Source organism: Staurois parvus, unplaced genomic scaffold (genome assembly GCF_062004578.1).
Source record: "Staurois parvus isolate SC_StPar_1 unplaced genomic scaffold, SC_StPar_1.0 ptg000014l, whole genome shotgun sequence".
Taxonomy (NCBI): Eukaryota; Metazoa; Chordata; class Amphibia; order Anura; family Ranidae; genus Staurois; species Staurois parvus.
Genome location: NW_028317810.1, coordinates 8,480,380 through 8,502,683, shown reverse-complemented (window position 1 = coordinate 8,502,683; position 22,304 = coordinate 8,480,380). Strand labels below are relative to the sequence as shown.

The 22,304-nt window shown below is 45.1% G+C and overlaps 1 protein-coding gene across 5 annotated transcripts in view; it reads left to right on the top strand.

The window, feature by feature from the left end:
• Window positions 1-22,304, top strand: part of NOS1 (nitric oxide synthase 1) — a 182,831-nt gene that overhangs the window by 46,899 nt on the left and 113,628 nt on the right. For all 5 annotated transcript variants that reach the window (XM_089677183.1, XM_089677186.1, XM_089677170.1 and 2 more), the window contains exon 2: window positions 3,853-4,977. In XM_089677183.1, coding sequence (XP_089533309.1) covers window positions 4,283-4,977 — 695 coding nt within the window. In that variant the 5' untranslated portion in view covers window positions 3,853-4,282. The remainder of the gene's footprint in view (window positions 1-3,852; window positions 4,978-22,304) is intronic.

Genomic DNA, 22,304 nt, shown 5'->3' with positions numbered 1-22,304 from the left:
TGAGCGAGACCTCAGAGTTGCTTTGTCTACTATCACCCCAGACTTTGAGACACTTAGCAAGAGCAAGAAGCTTTCCCAGTTTTCCCATTAGTTCTAATTAATTTAATATCTTTCAATTACTGTATATTTAAATTATAATGTTTTGGAAATTAAATTATTTTTGGGTCGTGACTTATTGACCAAGGACAAATGTGGGTCCTGAGGTTCCACAGGTTGAGAACCACTGATATAGAGTGACCAAGACTGTGCATGCTCAGAAACGAAAGAAAACATTACAATACAATAAAATAAATTACATCACTTTCCAAGTTGTATGCGGTCTTTTTAGAATTTCTGTAACATCAGGAACCTATTGGTTTTCGATATAAGACAAGCATACAAAGGAAAAAACAAACAGACAACCATTTGACTTCTTCATCAAGACCAACAACACCCCCATCAGTTCCTCCCCTCAAGCCAGAGTTCTAGGTGTCATCCTAGACTCCAATCTGTCCTTCCAGCCCCAAGTCCAATCACTGACTAACTCATGTAGACTTTACCTCCGCAACATCTCCAAAATACGTCTGTTCCTAACCCAGGAAACCACTAAGCAGCTCATTCACTCCCTTATTATTTCACGACTTGACTACTGTAACTCCCTCCTCATTGGCTTACCTCACCGCAGGCTATCCCCGCTTCAGTCCATCTTGAATGCTGCGGCCAGACTCATCCACCTCACAAACCGCTTCGTACCCGCCACGCCCCTCTGCCAATCCCTCCACTGGCTTCCGATTGCCCAATGGATAAAATTCAAAATGCTAACATTGACGTACAAAGCTGTTCATAATACTGCCCCAAACTACATCACCGATCTGGTATCCAAATACCACCCAAAACGTACTCTACGCTCCTCACAAGACCTCCTTCTCTCTAGTTCCCTGGTCTCCTCCTCCCATGCCCACCTCCAGGACTTCTCCAGGGCTTCCCCCATCCTCTGGAACTCCCTACCCCAATCCATCAGACTATCACCTACTCTCCTCACCTTTAGGCGCACCCTGAAAACCTATCTCTTCATGGAAGCCTACCCCGCCCTCAGCTAATTACTGAACTCCTCCACTCTTCCTACCACTCCATCCCCTACAGTTATTTCCTCCTGTGCCACTATCCCCTCGATTCTAGATTGTAAGCTCCAAGGGGCAGGGCCCTCGAACCCCTCGTGTATTGAATCGTATTGTTACTGTACTGTCTCGTGTACTGTCTCCCATTGTAATGTAAAGCGCTGAGCAAACTATTGGCACTATATAAATCCTGTATAATAATAATAATTTGTCTGTTATTCTCATCGTGTGTATGAGGCTTAAAGTGATTCTAAATGCTTTTTTTTTTAATAACAAATGTGTACAGAACAGCCTGGTTCCTCCTCTTCTCAGATCCACCGCTGGAGCTACTGGATCCTCCCACCTGTCTGATGCCCCCACAGCAAGCAGCTTGCTATGGGGGCACCCACTTCTTCATGTGCCCATCACACAAGGAGCCGCAGCTGAGTCCTGCCCCCTCTCTCTTCTCATGGGCTCACTGGCTTTGATTGACAGCAGTTGAAACCAATGGCTCCCGCTTCTGTCTCAGCCAATGAAGTGAGGGAGCCCCAGGATAGCCAAGACTCCAGTGCACATCGCTGGATCAAGAGAGGGCATAGGTGAGTATTGGGGGGCTGCTGCAGAGAGAAGCTTTTCTACATTCATGCATAGAATGCATGAAGGTAAAAAAGCCTAAGAACCACTTTAAGAAAGTAAGTAAGAGGAAATTACAGTTGTCTGCAGAACAGGATGTAAGGAGAAATGTTCCTTTAACTTCCTGTTGGCTCTCTGGGACAGGAGGTAAGGGGGAATTTGCCCTTTGGTACACAGACCGCAAAAAAAAATAACCTGGCAGTGTTTTTTAAATCTTCCCTATTCCATTTATAGTTAAAAAATGAACAAAGTCCATGGAAAGTTCTGAGTTTTTCCCAATCACCAACCTAATACGTTTGGATAATTCGTACTGGTGGTTATTATTCAACACAAACTGACTTGCATACTTGCATCCAGTGAACTGCTGTGATAGAAAACCAGAAACTATGTTATAATAAAAATTAGGCCCCTGCTATACAATTTGTGTACTGTGAGCTAATATCAAAAATATTCTTTGGTGCTGGAGACAAAACTCCCAGATATCTCTGTCTGATAGAATTCTGTGATGCTAAAATTGTCGGCAGGTTCCACTTGTATATTATCTACGTAAATGCTTTCTGCAGGATTCTCAGTGTGAGTGAGATGGGGAGGAAAGCAATAGCCTATTATTATGGAAAACTGTCTCTGAAGTGTTCTGTCATGGTCTTAATGCACCTGTGTGTATTTCAAGGTAGAAAAAAAGTATTTTTATACATAAATTTACAGCGCTCCTAAAAATGTTTTTTGTTTGGCTGCTGGAAATTGGAAAGTAAATATTTGTTAAATTTAAATTAACAAACTATTTTATAAGTTATCAAGGAGTTCACATCTGACTTTCATAGCCACACACATGGTGTACTGGTTAGGGGTCCAAAGGAACCCAAACAACTAGTTCTCCAAGGAAAGAGCGCTACTTACTTCCCAGTACCCCCTTCTGAGCACCAGTTTCCAATGCCTTGGGAGAGTAACCTCCCTTCTCTCCAATTAACCCCCAATATTGAAAGGCACGTGGGATGGAACCAACATAGCAGAGGGGCTACATGCTTCCTGCCCCCTACCTATGGGAATACCAGTCCAACATGCATTTTTTTTACAGTTTATTTTACAACCTTAAAGGGGTTGTAAACTTTGAACATGAAAATGAACAGAGCATATGCTTCTATAATGTGTACTTGGCTCAATGCAAAGTACTGAGTGTGAGTGTGATTTTTATCTCCAATCTGGTTCCTCTTCTATCTGCATTTCTGACAGGCTATACCGACTCCAAGAGATCAAGGGGTTGGGGTAGGAGAATTCCAGCACACAGCCTGTGAATGACAGCCTCAGCTGTGCATGATTCCCTGTGAGACTGCGTAGAGTGTGGTGTGTCATCCCTCCATTCAGGTATGAGATGTGGGGTATGACATCAGAAATTCACCCCCTCCATTAGGAATCTTAGAAAAACTGTGTAAATTCTTAACTTTAAATAGATATAGAGATGAGAGGGCTGCAGATAAACAGATACAACATGTAGGAGGATTTGTCTCCTCTCTGTGTATCACCTAGGCTAGTCGCTTCACTAGATATAGGTAAGGGTTTACAACCATTTTAACCTTAAAAACACTGGATCTTTGTTGAAAATGCCAGGTAAATATGCAGGGAAGTAAACGTAACACTTTTTTTATAGGTTAAATGGTACAGTTAATATCTTTCCTTATTGTACAACAGATGTTCACAAATCTATGAAAATGTAATTTTCACTGGGCAAATATTGGGGGAATGTTCACTAATTTTGCTTTTTAAATAGAGCAAATTTTGCCAATCCAATATGAGTGAATTTGGGTTAATACAGGCAAACTGGCTATCAAATCTTTTGTAAATGTACTGCTAAACCTTTCATTGAGCACAATTTATTAATTTCAATATAACTCCTAAGTTTTAAGCCAACTTTTATTCTATATATAAAATGCAGTGATTTATGTACTTATACTTCACACTTTAATCTAGTTTATAGTATTTATTTTATAATCTGCTATTTCTTACTAGTTTTGTGTTTTAACATATTACATGAGATGTTAATTCAGAATTGTCACTTCAATCTTTAAAGCCCTGTAATTCAGAAGTCATATTATACAATGCATGTTGGTATCAGATTCTAATAAATAATTTTTTTGTTTTTTTGCAGCTACCAAAAATCCAGATGGAGACTGGACATGCCACTTCAGAGATGCCTGAGAATTAGGATGCTATGCTAGCTATCTATAAATGAACTGTTATTAGGAGTCTGCCTGACATATCAACAGACTTGAGGTTTGTTTGGATTTACTGTTACCTGGGAAACCTCAGAATTATAGGCTGCTTGCACAGTGAGATTCCTGAAAATAGGACCGAGCATGAAATAGGTGAAGTCAAGCTAAGTTTATCTGAGATCCAGTGCCAGTTATCCACGTCTGAAAAATTTGTAGCAAGACTCTTAAAATATCCAAGGAATCTGCTTGTTTTGCAAACTTTGTTTCAGAAATACTCAGATTGTCCCCATTATATTTAGCTGAGGAAGCTGTCTTAATCATCATAACAAATTCACTAGTTCCCCTCAGACTGTGAAGAGCATTGTCATGGAGGAATATGAATTCAGTGTTAAACAGCTGCAACCGAATGTTATCTCAGTACGCCTTTACAAACGAAAAGTTGGTGGCCTCGGGTTCCTCGTCAAGCAAAGACGGAACAAGCCCCCTGTGATTATTTCTGATTTAATTCGAGGTGGGGCAGCAGAGCAAAGTGGGCTGGTGCAGGTAGGTGACATAATATTAGCAGTGAATGACAGACCACTTGTAGATGCCAGCTATGAAACTGCCCTGGAAATTCTGCGCAGTATACTCTCAGAGACATTTGTTATACTCATCCTCAGAGGTCCAGAGGGCTTCACAACCCACCTGGAGACCACGTTTACTGGAGATGGAACAGCTAAGACCATTAGAGTCACTAGACCTTTGTGCCCCAAGTCCAAGTCAAGCGATCTGTCCAGTCAGAGCTTGTGTAGCAAAGAACAGCAAAACATGGTGGACAGTGCCACAAGCTCAGCTGGCTCTTCTTGGCAGGAAGTCCACCAGCTTCTTCAATTAAATGGGCTTGATGGAGTCAAAGGAGATGACATCAGCATAAGTCCTTGCCTTAATGGAGGTGCAGAAAGCAATGACATCCTGAAAGAGATTGAACCTGTAGTGAATCTGTTACAGAAGGCACGGAAGGACTTAAATGGAGATGGTCATTGCCAAGTGGAAAAGAGGGATGCAGAAATTCAAGTAGGAGGGTAAGACAGCTTTTGCATTTAAAAAAAATGTAATCTGACCAGTCTATTATCCATTTATGACATGTCAAGAAAAATAACTACAGTTTATTATAGTTCAAAAGACCATGATTATTTGTATTTAATACAAGGAATTGTACTTTAGGCTATAAAACATGTGAAAAGTAATCAGTTTTTTACTTGACAGCATTTCCTCAAGAGCTTGATATAAGTCAGCAAGGATTCAGGTTATTATTGTATGATTCTGGCTGGAATTCCTTATCCCCTTCAGCATGCTCTCTCCTCATCCATTGTGAGATATAAAAAGAAAATGTCAGCTCTAGTTAGGATATCTTGTTAGTCTTTCTAAGGATGGAGATGTAATCTCTTGGTTCACACTTTACAGATTGGGATGTGTATATGTTACTTTTTAATTAAATGTGACTACTGCATCTTCAACTGAGAATTTCAATATTATGACTATTTAACTCATTTTATTCCCAAGTAAACAGGCCTAACAAAGCACTAGCATAATCAATATTTTTTTGGGGGGAGGGAGGTACATTTTTTATGTTAAAGTAAACATGTCACAAACCAGGGCAGTCCATATGGAGCATATGATGAAAAAAACACACAGTCAGAGGTTCCAACAGGAACCCATAGGAGGCAGGAAAAACATCCAGCTAAAGTTGAGCTACAGTTTTATAGCCTCCCTCAAACCACCTGCCTAGATGAGAGCATGCAGATGCTTGGGTTGCACACGTGTGTCACCAAAAATGTTTTACCTCCATCGCACTCAATGGGCAGTACCACCGCCAAACATGACCCATTCACAAGAATGAGGCCATGATGCAACCACCCTGAAACTGTATGTTATGCACACAGTAGAGACACAGTGTTGGGGGCTTTGCAGGGGTAAACCAGCTGGCAGGCAGCCACTTGTCAATTTTCCTCTGAAAAGTGATTCGCCATGGAGCCTTGAATCCTCAGAAAAGTATTAGAGGGGAAATCTTCCAATGGGGAACACTAGTTGTGATGACCTGGGGACCCCAAGGAATTCCCCTTATTTTCTCTCACTTCCTGTTTGGCTGTGGGACAGGAAGTGAATGGAAATCTCCGCAATGGGACACAGATGGCAAAATAAAATCTTATAAGAGTTATAATACTCCCTTGCTCTATCCAAAATCCAAAAAACGTTTTGCATATAGTTCTACCTTAAAGGGGTTCTGTGTGAAAGGTATACAGACTTGTCAATTAAAATCTTGAAGGATTTCATTCTGGGATTCAGGTAAGTATTTGAGGGATCTGGTATTTTTCTTATGGCAGCAAGGGAAAGCAGCAGGCATAACGTCTTTTTTTGACTTAAGACTTTGAATGCACTTGAAGGGCACTTTTTGCTGCCAGATCCATTTTAGCATTTTTGTTTACATGTTTAAAATTCATTTTAGACCTGAAGATTACATAAAATCTCCAAAGCATTATACATTTTCTGAAATCTGAATTCAATAGTGTCAGTTCCAATTTCTTATGACACACAATATTAGTGCAATGGTTTAGGACAGCCTTTCTCAACCAGGGTGTTCAGGCACCTTGGGGTGCCTTGGAGTTTCTTCAGGCGTGCCTTGGTAAAATGTCTAAAAATTGCCCAAAACTTGTATACAAGCCAGTGGGTGGAACAAGCCTGCCTTTTACTTACACAAAGCCACAGGTTTTCATTGTGCACCATTATGACCTTCTAGCCGCTGGCGTCCTGACAACCAATGACATAATCTGTTGATAAGGAGGATGTCGGCTGCCTGCACAGCATCCTAGTTTGACCCTCCCCCACCCCTCTCCATCAGTGCTGGGGTCACATTAGCTCAGTGATGGATAAAAACTGAGGGAGAAAAGAAATACTACTCAGTACAAGTGTTTAAAAGTGTATTTGCTTTGGAAGAATAAATCACCTCTAATGTTGGGTGTCCTACATGTGTGGATGTTGCTGTGGTACAATGAGGAACAGAAGTATTTGACCACCCTGCGATTTTGCAAGTTCTCCCACTTAGAAATCGTGGAGGGGTCTGAAATTCACATTGTAGGTGCATTCCCACTCTGAGAGACGGAATTAAAAAAAAATTCAGGAAATCACATTGTATGATTTTTAAAGAATTTATTTGTCTTGCACTGCTGAGCATAAGTATCTGAACACCTGAGAAAATCAGTGTTAATATTTGGTACAGAAGCCTTTGTTTGCCATTACAGAGGTCAAACGTTTCCTGCAGTTCTTGACCAGGTTTGCACACACTGCAACAGGGATTTTGGCCCACTCCTCCACACAGATCTCCTCTAGATCTGTCACGTTTCGGGGCTGTCGCTGAGCAACATGGAGTTTCAGCTCCCTCCAAAGATGTTCTATTGGATTTAGGTCTGGAGACTGGCTAGGCCACTCCAGAACCTTGATATGCTTCTTACGGAGCCACTCCTTGGTTATCCTGGCTGTGTGCTTCGGGTCGTTGTCATGTTGGAAGAACCAGCCACAACCCATCTTCAGTGCTCTGACTGAGGGAAGGAGGCTGTTGCTCAAAATCTCACAATAAATGGCCCCATTCATCCTCTCCTTAATACAATGCAGTCGTCCTGTCCCCTTCGCAGAAAAGCACCCCCAAAGCATGATGTTACCACCCCCATGCTTCACAGTAGGGGTGGTGTTCTTGGGATGCAACTCATCCTTCTTTTTCCTCCAAACACGACGAGTGAAGTTTAGACCAAAAAGTTCTACTTTGGTCTCATCTGATCACATGACTTTCTCCCATGCCTCCTCTGGATCATCCAGATGGTCACTGGCAAACTTCAGACAGGCCTGGACATATGATGACTTGAGCAGGGGAACCTTCCGTGCAATGCATGATTTGAAACCATGACAGCGTAGTGTTCTACCGACAGTGACCTTTGAAACTGTGGTCCCAGCTCTCTTCATGTCATTGACCAGCTCCTCCCTTGTAGTTCTGGGCTGATTCCTCACCTTTCTTATCATCAGTGATACCCCACGAGGTGAGATCTTGCATGGAGCCCCAGTCCGAGGGAGACTGACAGTTGTTTTTAGCCTCTTACATTTTCTAACAATTGCTCCAACAGTTGATCTATTTTCACCAAGCTGCTTGGCAATTGCCCCGTAGTCCTTTCAAGCCTTGTGGAGGTCCACAATTTTGTCTCTGGTGTCTTTTGACAGCTCTATGGTATTGCCCATGGTAGTAGTTGGCGTCTGACTGACTGTGGGGTGGACAGGTGTCTTTAAAGAGCTCAGACAGGTGCTACTAAGTTAGATTAGTGAGTGGAGTAGAGGTGGACATTTTAAAGGCACAGTAACAGGTCTTTGAGAGCCAGAATTCTTGCTGTTTCTTAGGTGTTCAAATACTTATGTTCAGCAGTGCAAGACCAATACATTTTTTAAAAATCATACAATATGATTTCCTAAATTGTTTTTTTTAATTCTGTCTCTCAGAGTGGGAATGTACCTACAATGTGAATTTCAGACCCCTCCATGATTTCTAAGTGGGAGAACTTGCAAAATCGCAGGGTGTTCAAATACTTCTGTTCCTCACTGTATATAAAACTATTAGAATAATTTTTCACAATTTAGAATGAGGTGCCCTTTTAAAATTATGGACAGTCTTGAGGCACCCCATTTTAGAATGGGTGCCTCAAGACTATCCATAATTTTAAAGGGTGCCTCGGGACTGTCCATAATTTTAAAGGGTGCCTTGACTGAAAAAAGTTTGAGAAACACTGGTTTAGGAAATGCAAAATGTCAGTAACAAAATACACTAAACCTAATTTTAATGCACAATAATGCAATAAATTATAAAACATTTTTGTACAATATAACAAATTAGGTTGCAAGTAAATAGATACCGAACATGTCAAGCCTTAAAATCGCTTGCATCTATGAAACAGGAACAAACTTCAGTACCCTATATTTTCCATAGGTGGCACCTTAAAAGCCCTTACAGGTTATCAGTTTTAGAGTTAACAGTAAATAATGGCCCTAGAATTATTGTGAAGTGATATATATAGCGCATCGACATTCTTATGTGCAGGTGCTCTCGATGCATGCATTTACATTCATACATGCATGTATGTGGGGGTGGAGGAGCCTGAAAAGTATTTGGGGGGGATTTTAAGTGTTTATGTGGAACTTTAATTTTATACACTTTTTTAAAAAAATGTTTTTGTCCTAAACTTTTTTTTCATCACATATGAACAAAATGTCCCCTATGTGATGCATTTATGGTCACAGGGTCTCTTTAATTATTATCAAGGGTCTAAAAAAATGTCTCACCTATCCTCAAATGAACTGATGAAATGCAGATCAGTGACATGGGGACCCAGAAGTGACATTTTACACAGTGCTTTTAGATCAGTAAGAAGAAGCTGAGATCAGTGAATGAATGTTTGCTGGCCATCCTCCCCTCCACCCAGTGGCAACCGCCATACTTGTCCCAGGTTCACCAATGTAGGAATGGAGCCCATGAAGCATGGTGGGAGGGGGGCAATGCCATTACCAGGGTGTGTGGAAGCAATCTGGTGGCTGCACAAAAGCCAGATCACTTCCATCTGACAGCCAACAGTTGGATTGTCAGATATATACATGCTACAGCTGCCAAGAGTGTGTATAAACCACACCAAAGCATTAGGGTTAAGTGATTGCTGGGTCTATCTACCCTAGGCTCAGGCAGAGGAATGGTAGAGAAGAGGAATTTGCTAGGTGGGATTAGAGAACGTAGACGTATTGTCCCATCTGACAGCCTTTCAATTCTAAAAATAGCAGGGTTCTTGGGCATTAAATGCAAAAACTGCAATATAATATATTGCAGTTTTTGCTTTTTTTACATGGGAAGGCTGCATTAGTTTTCATTTTTTAAGGTTTTTTCCCTTTGTTTTTCACTTTGAGATCCAGCCAGTAAGTCTGTTACTTTTCGAATTTCATTATCAAACCACACTGTCCATCAAAAGTAACAGTTAGAGGGTTGAGACAAATTATTTAACACTGATGGGTGTTTACACTGGTTAGATTATGTTCATTTATGTAAACTATTAATCTTAAAAGAAAAAAAAACCCCAAAAATGTTACTGTAACTGCTTAAAAAGTGTTAGCCAGAGTTTGGTTTTAATTTGTTATTCACCAATGTAAAGTCCATTTACATCATCTAGTCCAGTGGTCTGCAAACTGCAGCCCTGGGGCAGGATGTAGCCCTTTGCTTGCCTTTATCTGGCCCTTGAGGCATAATTCCTGTCACTGACACCAACAATGAGGCATAATTCCTGTCACTGACACCAACAATGGGGCATAATTCCTGCCACTCACACCAACAATGGGGCATAATTCCTGCCACTGACACAAACAATGGGGCATATTTCCTGCCACTGCCACCAACAATAGGGCATAATTCCTGCCACTGACACTAACAGTGGGGCACTATTCCTCCCACTGACACCAACTACTACTTCCCCTAATACCAAAGATTGGGCATTGTTTACTCCCACTAGGCACAGTCAGCCCCACCCACCCCCAAAATCTGAAGGACAGTAAACTGGCCTGTCTTTAGAAAGACCATTGATCTAGTCCATCCAAAACCAATCTCTGCACAGGTTGACAATGCTTCTGTGTTTCTGTTGCTCCTCCACCCTGAGTGGAGCCACACTATAGATAGATATGTGATAGAAAATGTGAAATGTGACAGGTGAAAATAAAGGAAGAAAATTAAAACAAACGCAGTCACTTTACTTACGATTAGTTAACAGCAGTATATTAAACTTTTGTTTTAGGGTTTAATACTGCTTTAACGGAACATTTAATCATTTGTATCAAACAGAATTATAAATAAGATATTTCAAGCGTGACAGATCATTTTTAAGAAGCAAGCAGTAATGAAGGGCTGCAAGAAAATGCTAGTTATAGCTAAGTTATCCAATAAGGTCTAGGGCTGCAGTGGCAATTTTAATCTTTTGCTACTCAGAGATTTAACCAAATGTTGGTAGCACACTTAAATAAATGTGTTGCTAATGATAAAGTAGTTAACATCTGGTTACATCTAGTGCACTACATACAGTTGCAAGAAAAAGTATGTGAACCCCTTGGGATTACGTGGAATTTTGCATGAATTGGGCATAAAATGTGCTCTGAACGTCATCTAAGTCACAACAATAGAAGAACACAGTCTGCTGAACATAATACTACACAAACATTAGATGTTGCCATGGTTTAATTGCACATAACATGTAAACATTCACAGTGCAGGGAGGAAAAAGTATGTGAACCTTTGGACTTAATAACTGGTTGACCCTCCTTTGGCAGCAATAACCTCAACCAAACGTTTCCTGTAGTTGCAGATCAGACCTGCACAACGATCTGGAGTCATTTTGGACCACTCTTCTTCACAAAACTGTTTCAGTGTAACAATATTCTTGGGATGTCTGGTGTGAATCGCTCTCCTAAGGTCATGCCACAGCATTTCAATCAGGTTGAGGTCAGGACTCTGACTGGGCCACTCCAGAAGGCGTATTCTGTGCTGTTGCAGCCATTGTTTTGTTGAATTACTTGTATGCTTTGGGTCATTGTCCTGTTGCATCACCCATACTCTGCGGAGCTTCAGTTGGCGGACAGATGGTCGTACGTTTTCCTGCAAAATGTCTTGATAAACTCTGGAATTCATTTTCCCATCAATGACAACAATCCGTCCAGGCCCTGAGGCAGCAAAGCAGCCCCAAACCATGATGCTCCCTTCGCCATGTTTTACAGTGGGGATGAGGTTTTGATGTTGGTGTGCTGTGCCTTTTTTTCTCCACACATAGTGTTGTGTGTTCTTCCCAAACAACTCAATCTTGGTTTCATCTGTCCACAGTATATTTTGCCAGTAGTGCTGTGGAACATCCAAGTGCTCTTTTGCAAACTTCAAACGTGCTGCAATCTTCTTTTTGGACAGCAATGGCTTCCTCCGTGGTGTCCTCCCATGTACTCCATTCTTGTTTAATGTTTTCCTTATTGTAGATGTGTCAACAAAAATGTTAGCATGTGCCAGAGATTTCTGTAGGTCTTTAGCTGACACTCTGGGATTCTTCTTTACCTCATGCAGCATTCTGCGCTGTGCTCTTGCAGTCATTTTTACAGGACGACCACGCCTAGGGAGAGTAGCAACAGTGCTAAACTTTCTCCATTGTAGACAGTCTGTCTTACCGTGGACACATGAACATCAAGGCTTTTGGAGATACTTTTGTAACCCTTTCCAGCTTCATGCAAGTCAACAATTCTTGATCGTAGGTCTTCTGAGAGCTCTTTTCTGCGAGGCATGGTTCACATCAGACAGTGCTTCTTGAAACCAGGAAACCCAAAACAGGTGTGTGTTTTTTAAGGGCAGGACAGCTGTCAGCAACACATCCAATATCATCACACTGATTGGAGTCAAGGTTGGCTCATTCCTGGCTCCAATTAGCTCTGGGAGAAGTCATTAAGCTAGGGCCTCACATACTTTTTCCTCCCTGCACTGTGAATGTTTACATGTTATGTGCAATTAAACCATGGCAACATCTAATGTTTGTGTAGTATTATGTTCAGCAGACTGTGTTCTTCTATTGTTGTGACTTAGATGACGTTTAGAGCACATTTTATGCCCAATTCATACAAAATTCCACGTAATCCCAAGGGGTTCACATACTTTTTCTTGCAACTGTACATCCATGTAACTGTAGCCTGAGTCTAATTAAATTTTCACCATGGAGAAAGCCATGATTCTTTCACTGCTTGTGCTACATTGCATCTAAATCTAAGAACAATATATTGAAGTTTACCTGTCCTTAGATGTGTTGGCTCCTTTTTCCCATTATTTTTGCCTAATGATGCAGGTAACAGTTCCTGTTCTGGAGTGACAATGCCGTATCTGTAAAGGAGTTGCATTATTACTAGAGATGAGCGAATCGAAGTAGGCGAAGTGGAATTCGCGCCGAATCCGAAAAATAGCCTACTTCGGACGCGCGAATCGAAATTTTTCCTAAAATGGCGGCGGACATGTGCGGCGACGGAGCGGGGATGTCTGGGAAGGCGCGCAGACAAGGCGCGCTGACCCATAATGCATTCCTTAATGACATGTGATCGCATTAGCCAATCAGCAGCCAGCCAGCCAGCACTGTGTAATGGTCGAGCTATAAATAGCGGCCATTTTAGAATTCTTCATTTGCCTCCAGTCATTCAAGAGAGGCAGACCGCTCTGTATTAGGGACAGAGTTAGGACCACAGAAACGTTACTTGGGGACAGAGAAACGTTACTTAGGGACAGAGAAGCATTACTCAGGGACACAGAATTGTTAATGAGGGCCACAGAATCGTTACTTAGGGCCAAAGAAACGCTAGTTAGGGCCAAAGAATTGTTACTCAGGGACAGACAGAATTGTTACTCAGGGACAGACAGAATTGTTACTGAGTGCCAGAGAATTGTTACTTAGGGACACAGAAACGTTAGTTAGGGCCACAGAATTGTTACTCAGGGACAGACACAGAATTGTTACTGAGGGCCACAGAACTGTTACTTAGGGCCACAGAAACGTTAGTTGGGCCACAGAATTGTTACTCAGGGACAGACAGAATTGTTACTGAGTGCCAGAGAATTGTTACTTAGGGCCACAGAAACGTTAGATAGGGCCACAGAATTGTTACTCAGGGACAGACACAGAATTGTTACTGAGGGCCACAGAACTGTTACTTAGGGCCACAGAAACGTGAGTTAGGGCCACAGAATTGTTACTCAGGGACAGACAGAATTGTTACTGAGGGCCACAGAACTGTTACTTAGGGCCACAGAAACGTTAGTTAGGGCCACAGAATTGTTACTCAGGGACAGACACAGAATTGTTACTGAGGGCCACAGAACTGTTACTTAGGGCCACAGAAACGTTAGTTGGGCCACAGAATTGTTACTCAGGGACAGACAGAATTGTTACTGAGTGCCAGAGAATTGTTACTTAGGGCCACAGAAACGTTAGATAGGGCCACAGAATTGTTACTCAGGGACAGACACAGAATTGTTACTGAGGGCCACAGAACTGTTACTTAGGGCCACAGAAACGTGAGTTAGGGCCACAGAATTGTTACTCAGGGACAGACAGAATTGTTACTGAGGGCCACAGAACTGTTACTTAGGGCCACAGAAACGTTAGTTAGGGCCACAGAATTGTTACTCGGACAGACACAGAATTGTTACTGAGGGCCACAGAATTGTTACTGAGGGCCACAGAACCGTTACATAGGGCCACAGAATTGTTACTCAGGGACACAGAATTGTTACTGAGGGCCACAGAACCGTTACTTAGGGCCACAGAATTGTTACTCAGGGACAGACACAGAATTGTTACTCAGGGACACAGAATTGTTACTGAGGGCCACAGAACCGTTACTTAGGGCCACAGAATTGTTACTCAGGGACACAGAATTGTTACTGAGGGCCACAGAACCGTTACTTAGGGCCACAGAATTGTTACTCAGGGACACAGAATTGTTACTTAGGGCCACAGAAACGTTACTCAGGGACACAGAATTGTTACTGAGGGCCACAGAACCGTTACTTAGGGCCACAGAATTGTTACTCAGGGACAGACACAGAATTGTTACTCAGGGACACAGAATTGTTACTGAGGGCCACAGAACCATTACTTAGGGCCACAGAAACGTTACTCAGGGACACAGAATTGTTACTGAGGGCCACAGAACCGTTACTTAGGGCCACAGAATTGTTACTCAGGGACAGACACAGAATTGTTACTGAGGGACACAGAATTGTTACTGAGGGCCACAGAACCGTTACTTAGGGCCACAGAAACGTTAATCAGGGACACAGAATTGTTACTGAGGGCCACAGAACCGTTACTTAGGGCCACAGAATTGTTACTCAGGGACAGACACAGAATTGTTACTGAGGGACACAGAATTGTTACTGAGGGCCACAGAACCGTTACTTAGGGCCACAGAATTGTTACTCAGGGACAGACACATAATTGTTACTCAGGGACACAGAATTGTTACTGAGGGCCACAGAACCGTTACTTAGGGCCACAGAATTGTTACTCAGGGACACAGAACTGTTACTGAGGGACACATAACCGTTACTTAGGGCCACAGAATTGTTACTCAGGGACAGACACAGAATTGTTACTGAGGGCCACAGAACCGTTACTTAGGGCCACAGAAACGTTACTCAGGGACAGACACAGAATTCTTACTCAGGGACAGACACAGAATTCTTACTCAGGGACAGACACAGAATTGTTACCGAATCCGAAAAATAGCCTACTTCTGAGGGCCACAGAACCGTTACTTAGGGCCACAGAATTGTTACTCAGGGACACAGAATTGTTACTTAGGGCCACAGAAACGTTACTCAGGGACACAGAATTGTTACTGAGGGCCACAGAACCGTTACTTAGGGCCACAGAATTGTTACTCAGGGACAGACACAGAATTGTTACTCAGGGACACAGAATTGTTACTGAGGGCCACAGAACCGTTACTTAGGGCCACAGAAACGTTACTCAGGGACACAGAATTGTTACTGAGGGCCACAGAACCGTTACTTAGGGCCACAGAATTGTTACTCAGGGACAGACACAGAATTGTTACTGAGGGACACAGAATTGTTACTGAGGGCCACAGAACCGTTACTTAGGGCCACAGAAATGTTAATCAGGGACACAGAATTGTTACTGAGGGCCACAGAACCGTTACTTAGGGCCACAGAATTGTTACTCAGGGACAGACACAGAATTGTTACTGAGGGACACAGAATTGTTACTGAGGGACACAGAACCGTTACTTAGGGCCACATAATTGTTACTCAGGGACAGACACATAATTGTTACTCAGGGACACAGAATTGTTACTGAGGGCCACAGAACCGTTACTTAGGGCCACAGAATTGTTACTGAGGGACACAGAATTGTTACTGAGGGCCACAGAATTGTTACTCAGGGACACAGAATTGTTACTGAGGGACACAGAATTGTTACTCAGGGACAGACACAGAATTGTTACTCAGGGACAGACACTGAATTGTTACTCAGGGACAGACAGAATTGTTACTGAGGGCCACAGAAATGTTACTTAGGGCCACAGAAACGTTACTCAGGGACACAGAATTGTTACTCAGGGACACAGAATTGTTACTGAGGGACACAGAATTGTTACTGAGGGACACAGAATTGTTACTCAGGGACAGACACAGAATTGTTACTCAGGGACAGACACTGAATTGTTACTCAGAATTGTTACTCAGGGACAGACACAGAATTGTTACTCAGGGACAGACACAGAATTGTTACTGAGGGACACAGAATTGTTACTGAGGGCCACAGAACCGTTACTTAGGGCCACAGAAACGTTACTCAGGGACAGACACAGAATTGTTACTCAGGGACAGACACAGAATTGTTACTGAGGGACACAGAATTTTTACTGAGGGACACAGAATTGTTACTGAGGGACACAGAATTGTTACTCAGGGACACAGAATTGTTACTGAGGGCCACAGAACCGTTACTTAGGGCCACAGAATTGTTACTCAGGGACAGACACAGAATTGTTACTCAGGGACACAGAATTGTTACTGAGGGCCACAGAACCGTTACTTAGGGCCACAGAATTGTTACTCAGGGACAGACACAGAATTGTTACTCAGGGACACAGAATTGTTACTGAGGGACACAGAATTGTTACTGAGGGCCACAGAATTGTTACTCAGGGACACAGAATTGTTACTGAGGGACACAGAATTGTTACTGAGGGACACAGAATTGTTACTCAGGGACAGACACAGAATTGTTACTTAGGGCCACAGAACTGTTACTTAGGGCCACAGAACTGTTACTTAGGGCCACAGAAACGTTACTCAGGGACACAGAATTGTTACTGAGGGACACGGAATTGTTACTGAGGGACACAGAATTGTTACTCAGGGACAGACACAGAATTGTTACTGAGGGCCACAGAACTGTTACTTAGGGCCACAGAACTGTTACTTAGGGCCACAGAAACGTTACTCAGGGACACAGAATTGTTACTCAGGGACACAGAATTGTTACTGAGGGACACAGAATTGTTACTGAGGGACACAGAATTGTTATTGAGGGCCACAGAACTGTTACTTAGGGCCACAGAAACGTTACTCAGGGACACAGAATTGTTACTCAGGGACACAGAATTGTTACTGAGGGACACAGAATTGTTACTGAGGGACACAGAATTGTTACTGAGGGCCACAGAACTGTTACTTAGGGCCACAGAAACGTTACTCAGGGACACAGAATTGTTACTCAGGGACACAGAATTGTTACTGAGGGACACAGAATTGTTACTGAGGGACACAGAATTGTTACTGAGGGACACAGAATTGTTACTCAGGGACAGACACAGAATTGTTACTGAGGGCCACAGAACTGTTACTTAGGGCCACAGAACTGTTACTTAGGGCCACAGAAACGTTACTCAGGGACACAGAATTGTTACTCAGGGACACAGAATTGTTACTGAGGGACACAGAATTGTTACTCAGGGACACAGAATTGTTACTGAGGGACACAGAATTGTTACTGAGGGACACAGAATTGTTACTCAGGGACAGACACAGAATTGTTACTGAGGGCCACAGAACTGTTACTTAGGGCCACAGAACTGTTACTTAGGGCCACAGAAACGTTACTCAGGGACACAGAATTGTTACTGAGGGACACAGAATTGTTACTGAGGGACACAGAATTGTTACTCAGGGACAGACACAGAATTGTTACTGAGGGCCACAGAACTGTTACTTAGGGCCACAGAACTGTTACTTAGGGCCACAGAAACGTTACTCAGGGACACAGAATTGTTACTCAGGGACACAGAATTGTTACTGAGGGACACAGAATTGTTACTCAGGGACAGACACAGAATTGTTACTGAGGGCCACAGAACTGTTACTTAGGGCCACAGAACTGTTACTTAGGGCCACAGAAACGTTACTCAGGGACACAGAATTGTTACTCAGGGACACAGAATCGTTTAATTAAAGAGTATGTCAGACAACATGCAGAGGAGTGGCAGAGGAGGCAATGTTTTAGGAGCGAGCAGACGTGGCAGCAGAGGAAGGGGTCGAGGCAGCACTATTCGCAGCCAGAGGCTAGTGCTCCCGGTGTCATCCAGTACAGTGAGGAAGAGCTAACAGAGGGCGGTCAGGAACGGGGGGAGACATCCGCCTCTTCAGCAGCCAGGCAAAGAAGTAGTGGCGAGGAGAGTGGCTCGGTAGCCGGTGTAGAGACAGGTCTGTCTCCTGACCCACACGCAGCCGAGGGGGCTAGTAGTGAGGCGGAGACCCTAATTGATGATGATGAGGCTGATCGCACTTGGCAGCCTCGTCGTCATCAGGCTATTGCTTCCGCATCATCAGGAGAAGAGGGTGGCAGCTTGGCAGCGAGCAAAACAGTCGGTGGGTTGTCTCCATCGCCACACTCTGCCATGTGCCACTTTCAGATCTCCTCACACACTGCTGGTGTGTTGAATTTTTTGACATAGGGTGCTGGCAGATTACGGGCCTCCCATAGCTGCTGCCAGGCCCCTAATCTGCCATGGGCCCCTATACCGCCTCCTCATGCTGCTGCCAGGTCCACAGTCTCTCATGCCATGTGCCACTTTCAGGTCTCCTCACACTGCTGGTGTGTTGAATTTTTTGACATAGGGTGCTGGCAGATTACGGGCCTCCCATAGCTGCTGCCAGGCCCCTAATCTGCCATGGGCCCCTATATACCGCCTCCTCATGCTGCTGCCAGGTCCAGAGTCTGTCATGGGTCCCTGTACGGCCTCCCATTGCTGCTGTCTCCATCGCCACACTCTGCCATGTGCCACTTTCAGGTCTCCTCACACACTGCTGGTGTGTTGAATTTTTTGACATAGGGTGCTGGCAGATTACGGGCCTCCCATAGCTGCTGCCAGGCCCCTAATCTGCCATAGGCCCCTATATACCGCCTCCTCATGCTGCTGCCAAGTCCAGAGTCTGTCATGGGTCCCTGTACGGCCTCCCATTGCTGCTGTCTCCATCGCCACACTCTGCCATGTGCCACTTTCAGGTCTCCTCACACACTGCAGGTGTGTTTAATTTTTTGACATAGGGTGCTGGCAGATTACGGGCCTCCCATAGCTGCTGCCAGGCCCCTAATCTGCCATAGGCCCCTATATACCGCCTCCTCATGCTGCTGCCAAGTCCAGAGTCTCTCATGGGTCCCTGTACGGCCTCCCATTGCTGCTGTCTCCATCGCCACACTCTGCCATGTGCCACTTTCAGGTCTCCTCACACACTGCTGTTGTGTTCAATTTTTTGACATAGGGTGCTGGCAGATTACGGGCCTCCCATAGCTGCTGCCAGGCCCCTAATCTGCCATGGGCCCCTATATACCGCCTCCTCATGCTGCTGCCAAGTCCAGAGTCTGTCATGGGTCCCTGTACGGCCTCCCATTGCTGCTGTCTCCATCGCCACACTCTGCCATGTGCCACTTTCAGGTCTCCTCACACACTGCTGGTGTGTTGAATTTTTTGACATAGGGTGCTGGCAGATTACGGGCCTCCTATAGCTGCTGCCAGGCCCCTAATCTGCCATAGGCCCCTATATACCGCCTCCTCATGCTGCTGCCAAGTCCAGAGTCTCTCATGGGTCCCTGTACGGCCTCCCATTGCTGCTGTCTCCATCGCCACACTCTGCCATGTGCCACTTTCAGGTCTCCTCACACACTGCTGGTGTGTTGAATTTTTTGACATAGGGTGCTGGCAGATTACGGGCCTCCTATAGCTGCTGCCAGGCCCCTAATCTGCCATAGGCCCCTATATACCGCCTCCTCATGCTGCTGCCAAGTCCAGAGTCTCTCATGGGTCCCTGTACGGCCTCCCATTGCTGCTGTCTCCATCGCCACACTCTGCCATGTGCCACTTTCAGGTCTCCTCACACACTGCTGTTGTGTTCAATTTTTTGACATAGGGTGCTGGCAGATTACGGGCCTCCCATAGCTGCTGCCAGGCCCCTAATCTGCCATGGGCCCCTATATACCGCCTCCTCATGCTGCTGCCAAGTCCAGAGTCTGTCATGGGTCCCTGTACGGCCTCCCATTGCTGCTGTCTCCATCGCCACACTCTGCCATGTGCCACTTTCAGGTCTCCTCACACACTGCTGGTGTGTTGAATTTTTTGACATAGGGTGCTGGCAGATTACGGGCCTCCTATAGCTGCTGCCAGGCCCCAAATCTGCCATGGGCCCCTATATACCGCCTCCTCATGCTGCTGCCAGGTCCAGAGTCTGTCATGGGTCCCTGTACGGCCTCCCATTGCTGCTGTCTCCATCGCCACACTCTGCCATGTGCCACTTTCAGGTCTCCTCACACACTGCTGGTGTGTTGAATTTTTTGACATAGGGTGCTGGCAGATTACGGGCCTCCCATAGCTGCTGCCAGGCCCCTAATCTGCCATGGGCCCCTATACCGCCTCCTCATGCTGCTGCCAGGTCCACAGTCTCTCATGCCATGTGCCACTTTCAGGTCTCCTCACACTGCTGGTGTGTTGAATTTTTTGACATAGGGTGCTGGCAGATTACGGGCCTCCCATAGCTGCTGCCAGGCCCCTAATCTGCCATGGGCCCCTATACCGCCTCCTCATGCTGCTGCCAGGTCCAGAGTCTCTCATGGGTCCCTGTACGGCCTCCCATTGCTGCTGTCTCCATCGCCACACTCTGCCATGTGCCACTTTCAGGTCTCCTCACACACTGCTGGTGTGTTGAATTTTTTGACATAGGGTGCTGGCAGATTACGGGCCTCCCATTGCTGCTGCCAGGCCCGTAATCTGCCATGGGCCCCCGTACCGACTCCTCATGCTGTGACGTTGCAACAAGGTGGAATTCAACCCTACATATGTTAGACCGCCTTTACGAACAGCAAAAGGCCATCACAGATTTCCTGATGTTAAAAGCGGATAAAGGTACTCCCTGTGTAACTTAGATGTCAACCATTGGCAGCTCATGCGTGACACCTGCGCTTGCTCAGGCCCTTTGAGGAGGCCACGCTATTCGTGAGTCGGCAGGACTATGGGATGAACTACGTCATTCCTCTGTTGCACGTCCTGGAACAAATGCTGTTAATAATGGCTGGTCAGGGTGCGGTAGACGTGGCGCACAGATCTCAACGCCACATGACCCATGTGGGGGCAGGACAGGAAGAAGAGGAGGAGGTAGAGGAGGACATTGGTGCTCAGGAATTATTGAGTGAAATGGGTGGTTTTTCCACTCAGAGGACAGGAGTGGAGGAGCAGGAGCATCTGGTAGAGGAGGAGGAAGAGGAGACAGAGGACCCAGACGCACCGTGGCAGTATGCTGTGGAGATGGAGGCAGGGAGTCCCTCGCATTCCTTGGCACAAATGGCCCATAGCATGCTCGCTTGCTTGCGTAGCGACAGCCGAATAATAACCATCAGACAGAGGGATGACTTTTGGCTGTCCACCTTGTTGGACCCTCGCTACCGTTCCAAAATGGTGGCCTTTTTCACACCTGCTGAGAGGGAGGCCAAAATAACGTACTATAAAAGCCACCTATGTAGTCAGCTGGTCTCTGCCTGTCTGCGCCAACGTCCATCCTCAGACACTGTGGGCCCTGTGCGCTCGCGTTACGCTGCCATGGCAGCAGGGGAGGGGTGGGGTGGTAGGAGCAGTGGCAGCTCCACCAGCAGCAGCTGCCTCAGTCTGCAGTCGATGATGAGTAGCTTTCTTCACCAGCGCAGTGAGGAAACTAATAACCAGCCGCAGCAGCAGCAGCAGCAGCATCAGGTGGACCTGGAGCAGGACCTCAAACAACAGGCTTAGGCCTACTTGGACAGCACCCTGCCAACCGAGGTAGACAATCCCCTTGACTACTGGGCAACGAAACTTGACCTTTGGCCCCAACTAGATGAATTTGCCCTTGAAAGGCTGTCATGCCCGGCCAGTAGCGTGGCATCGGAGCGCGTGTTTAGGGTGGCAGGAGGTATTGCAACTCCACGGAGGACACGACTGTCCACCCAAAGTGTGGAGAGACTCACGTTTGTGAAAATGAATCAGGCGTGGATTAGTCTGGATTTCAAACCACCAGTTCCTGACACAACTGACTAAATCCGCCATGAATCATGCCCCAAACATGTGCCACTTTCAGGTCTCCTCACACTGCTGGTGTGTTCCATTTTTTGTCATAGGGTGCTGGCAGATTACGGGCCTCCCATAGCTGCTGCCAGGCCCCTAATCTGCCATGGGCCCCTATACCGCCTCCTCATGCTGCTGCCAAGTCCAGAGTCTG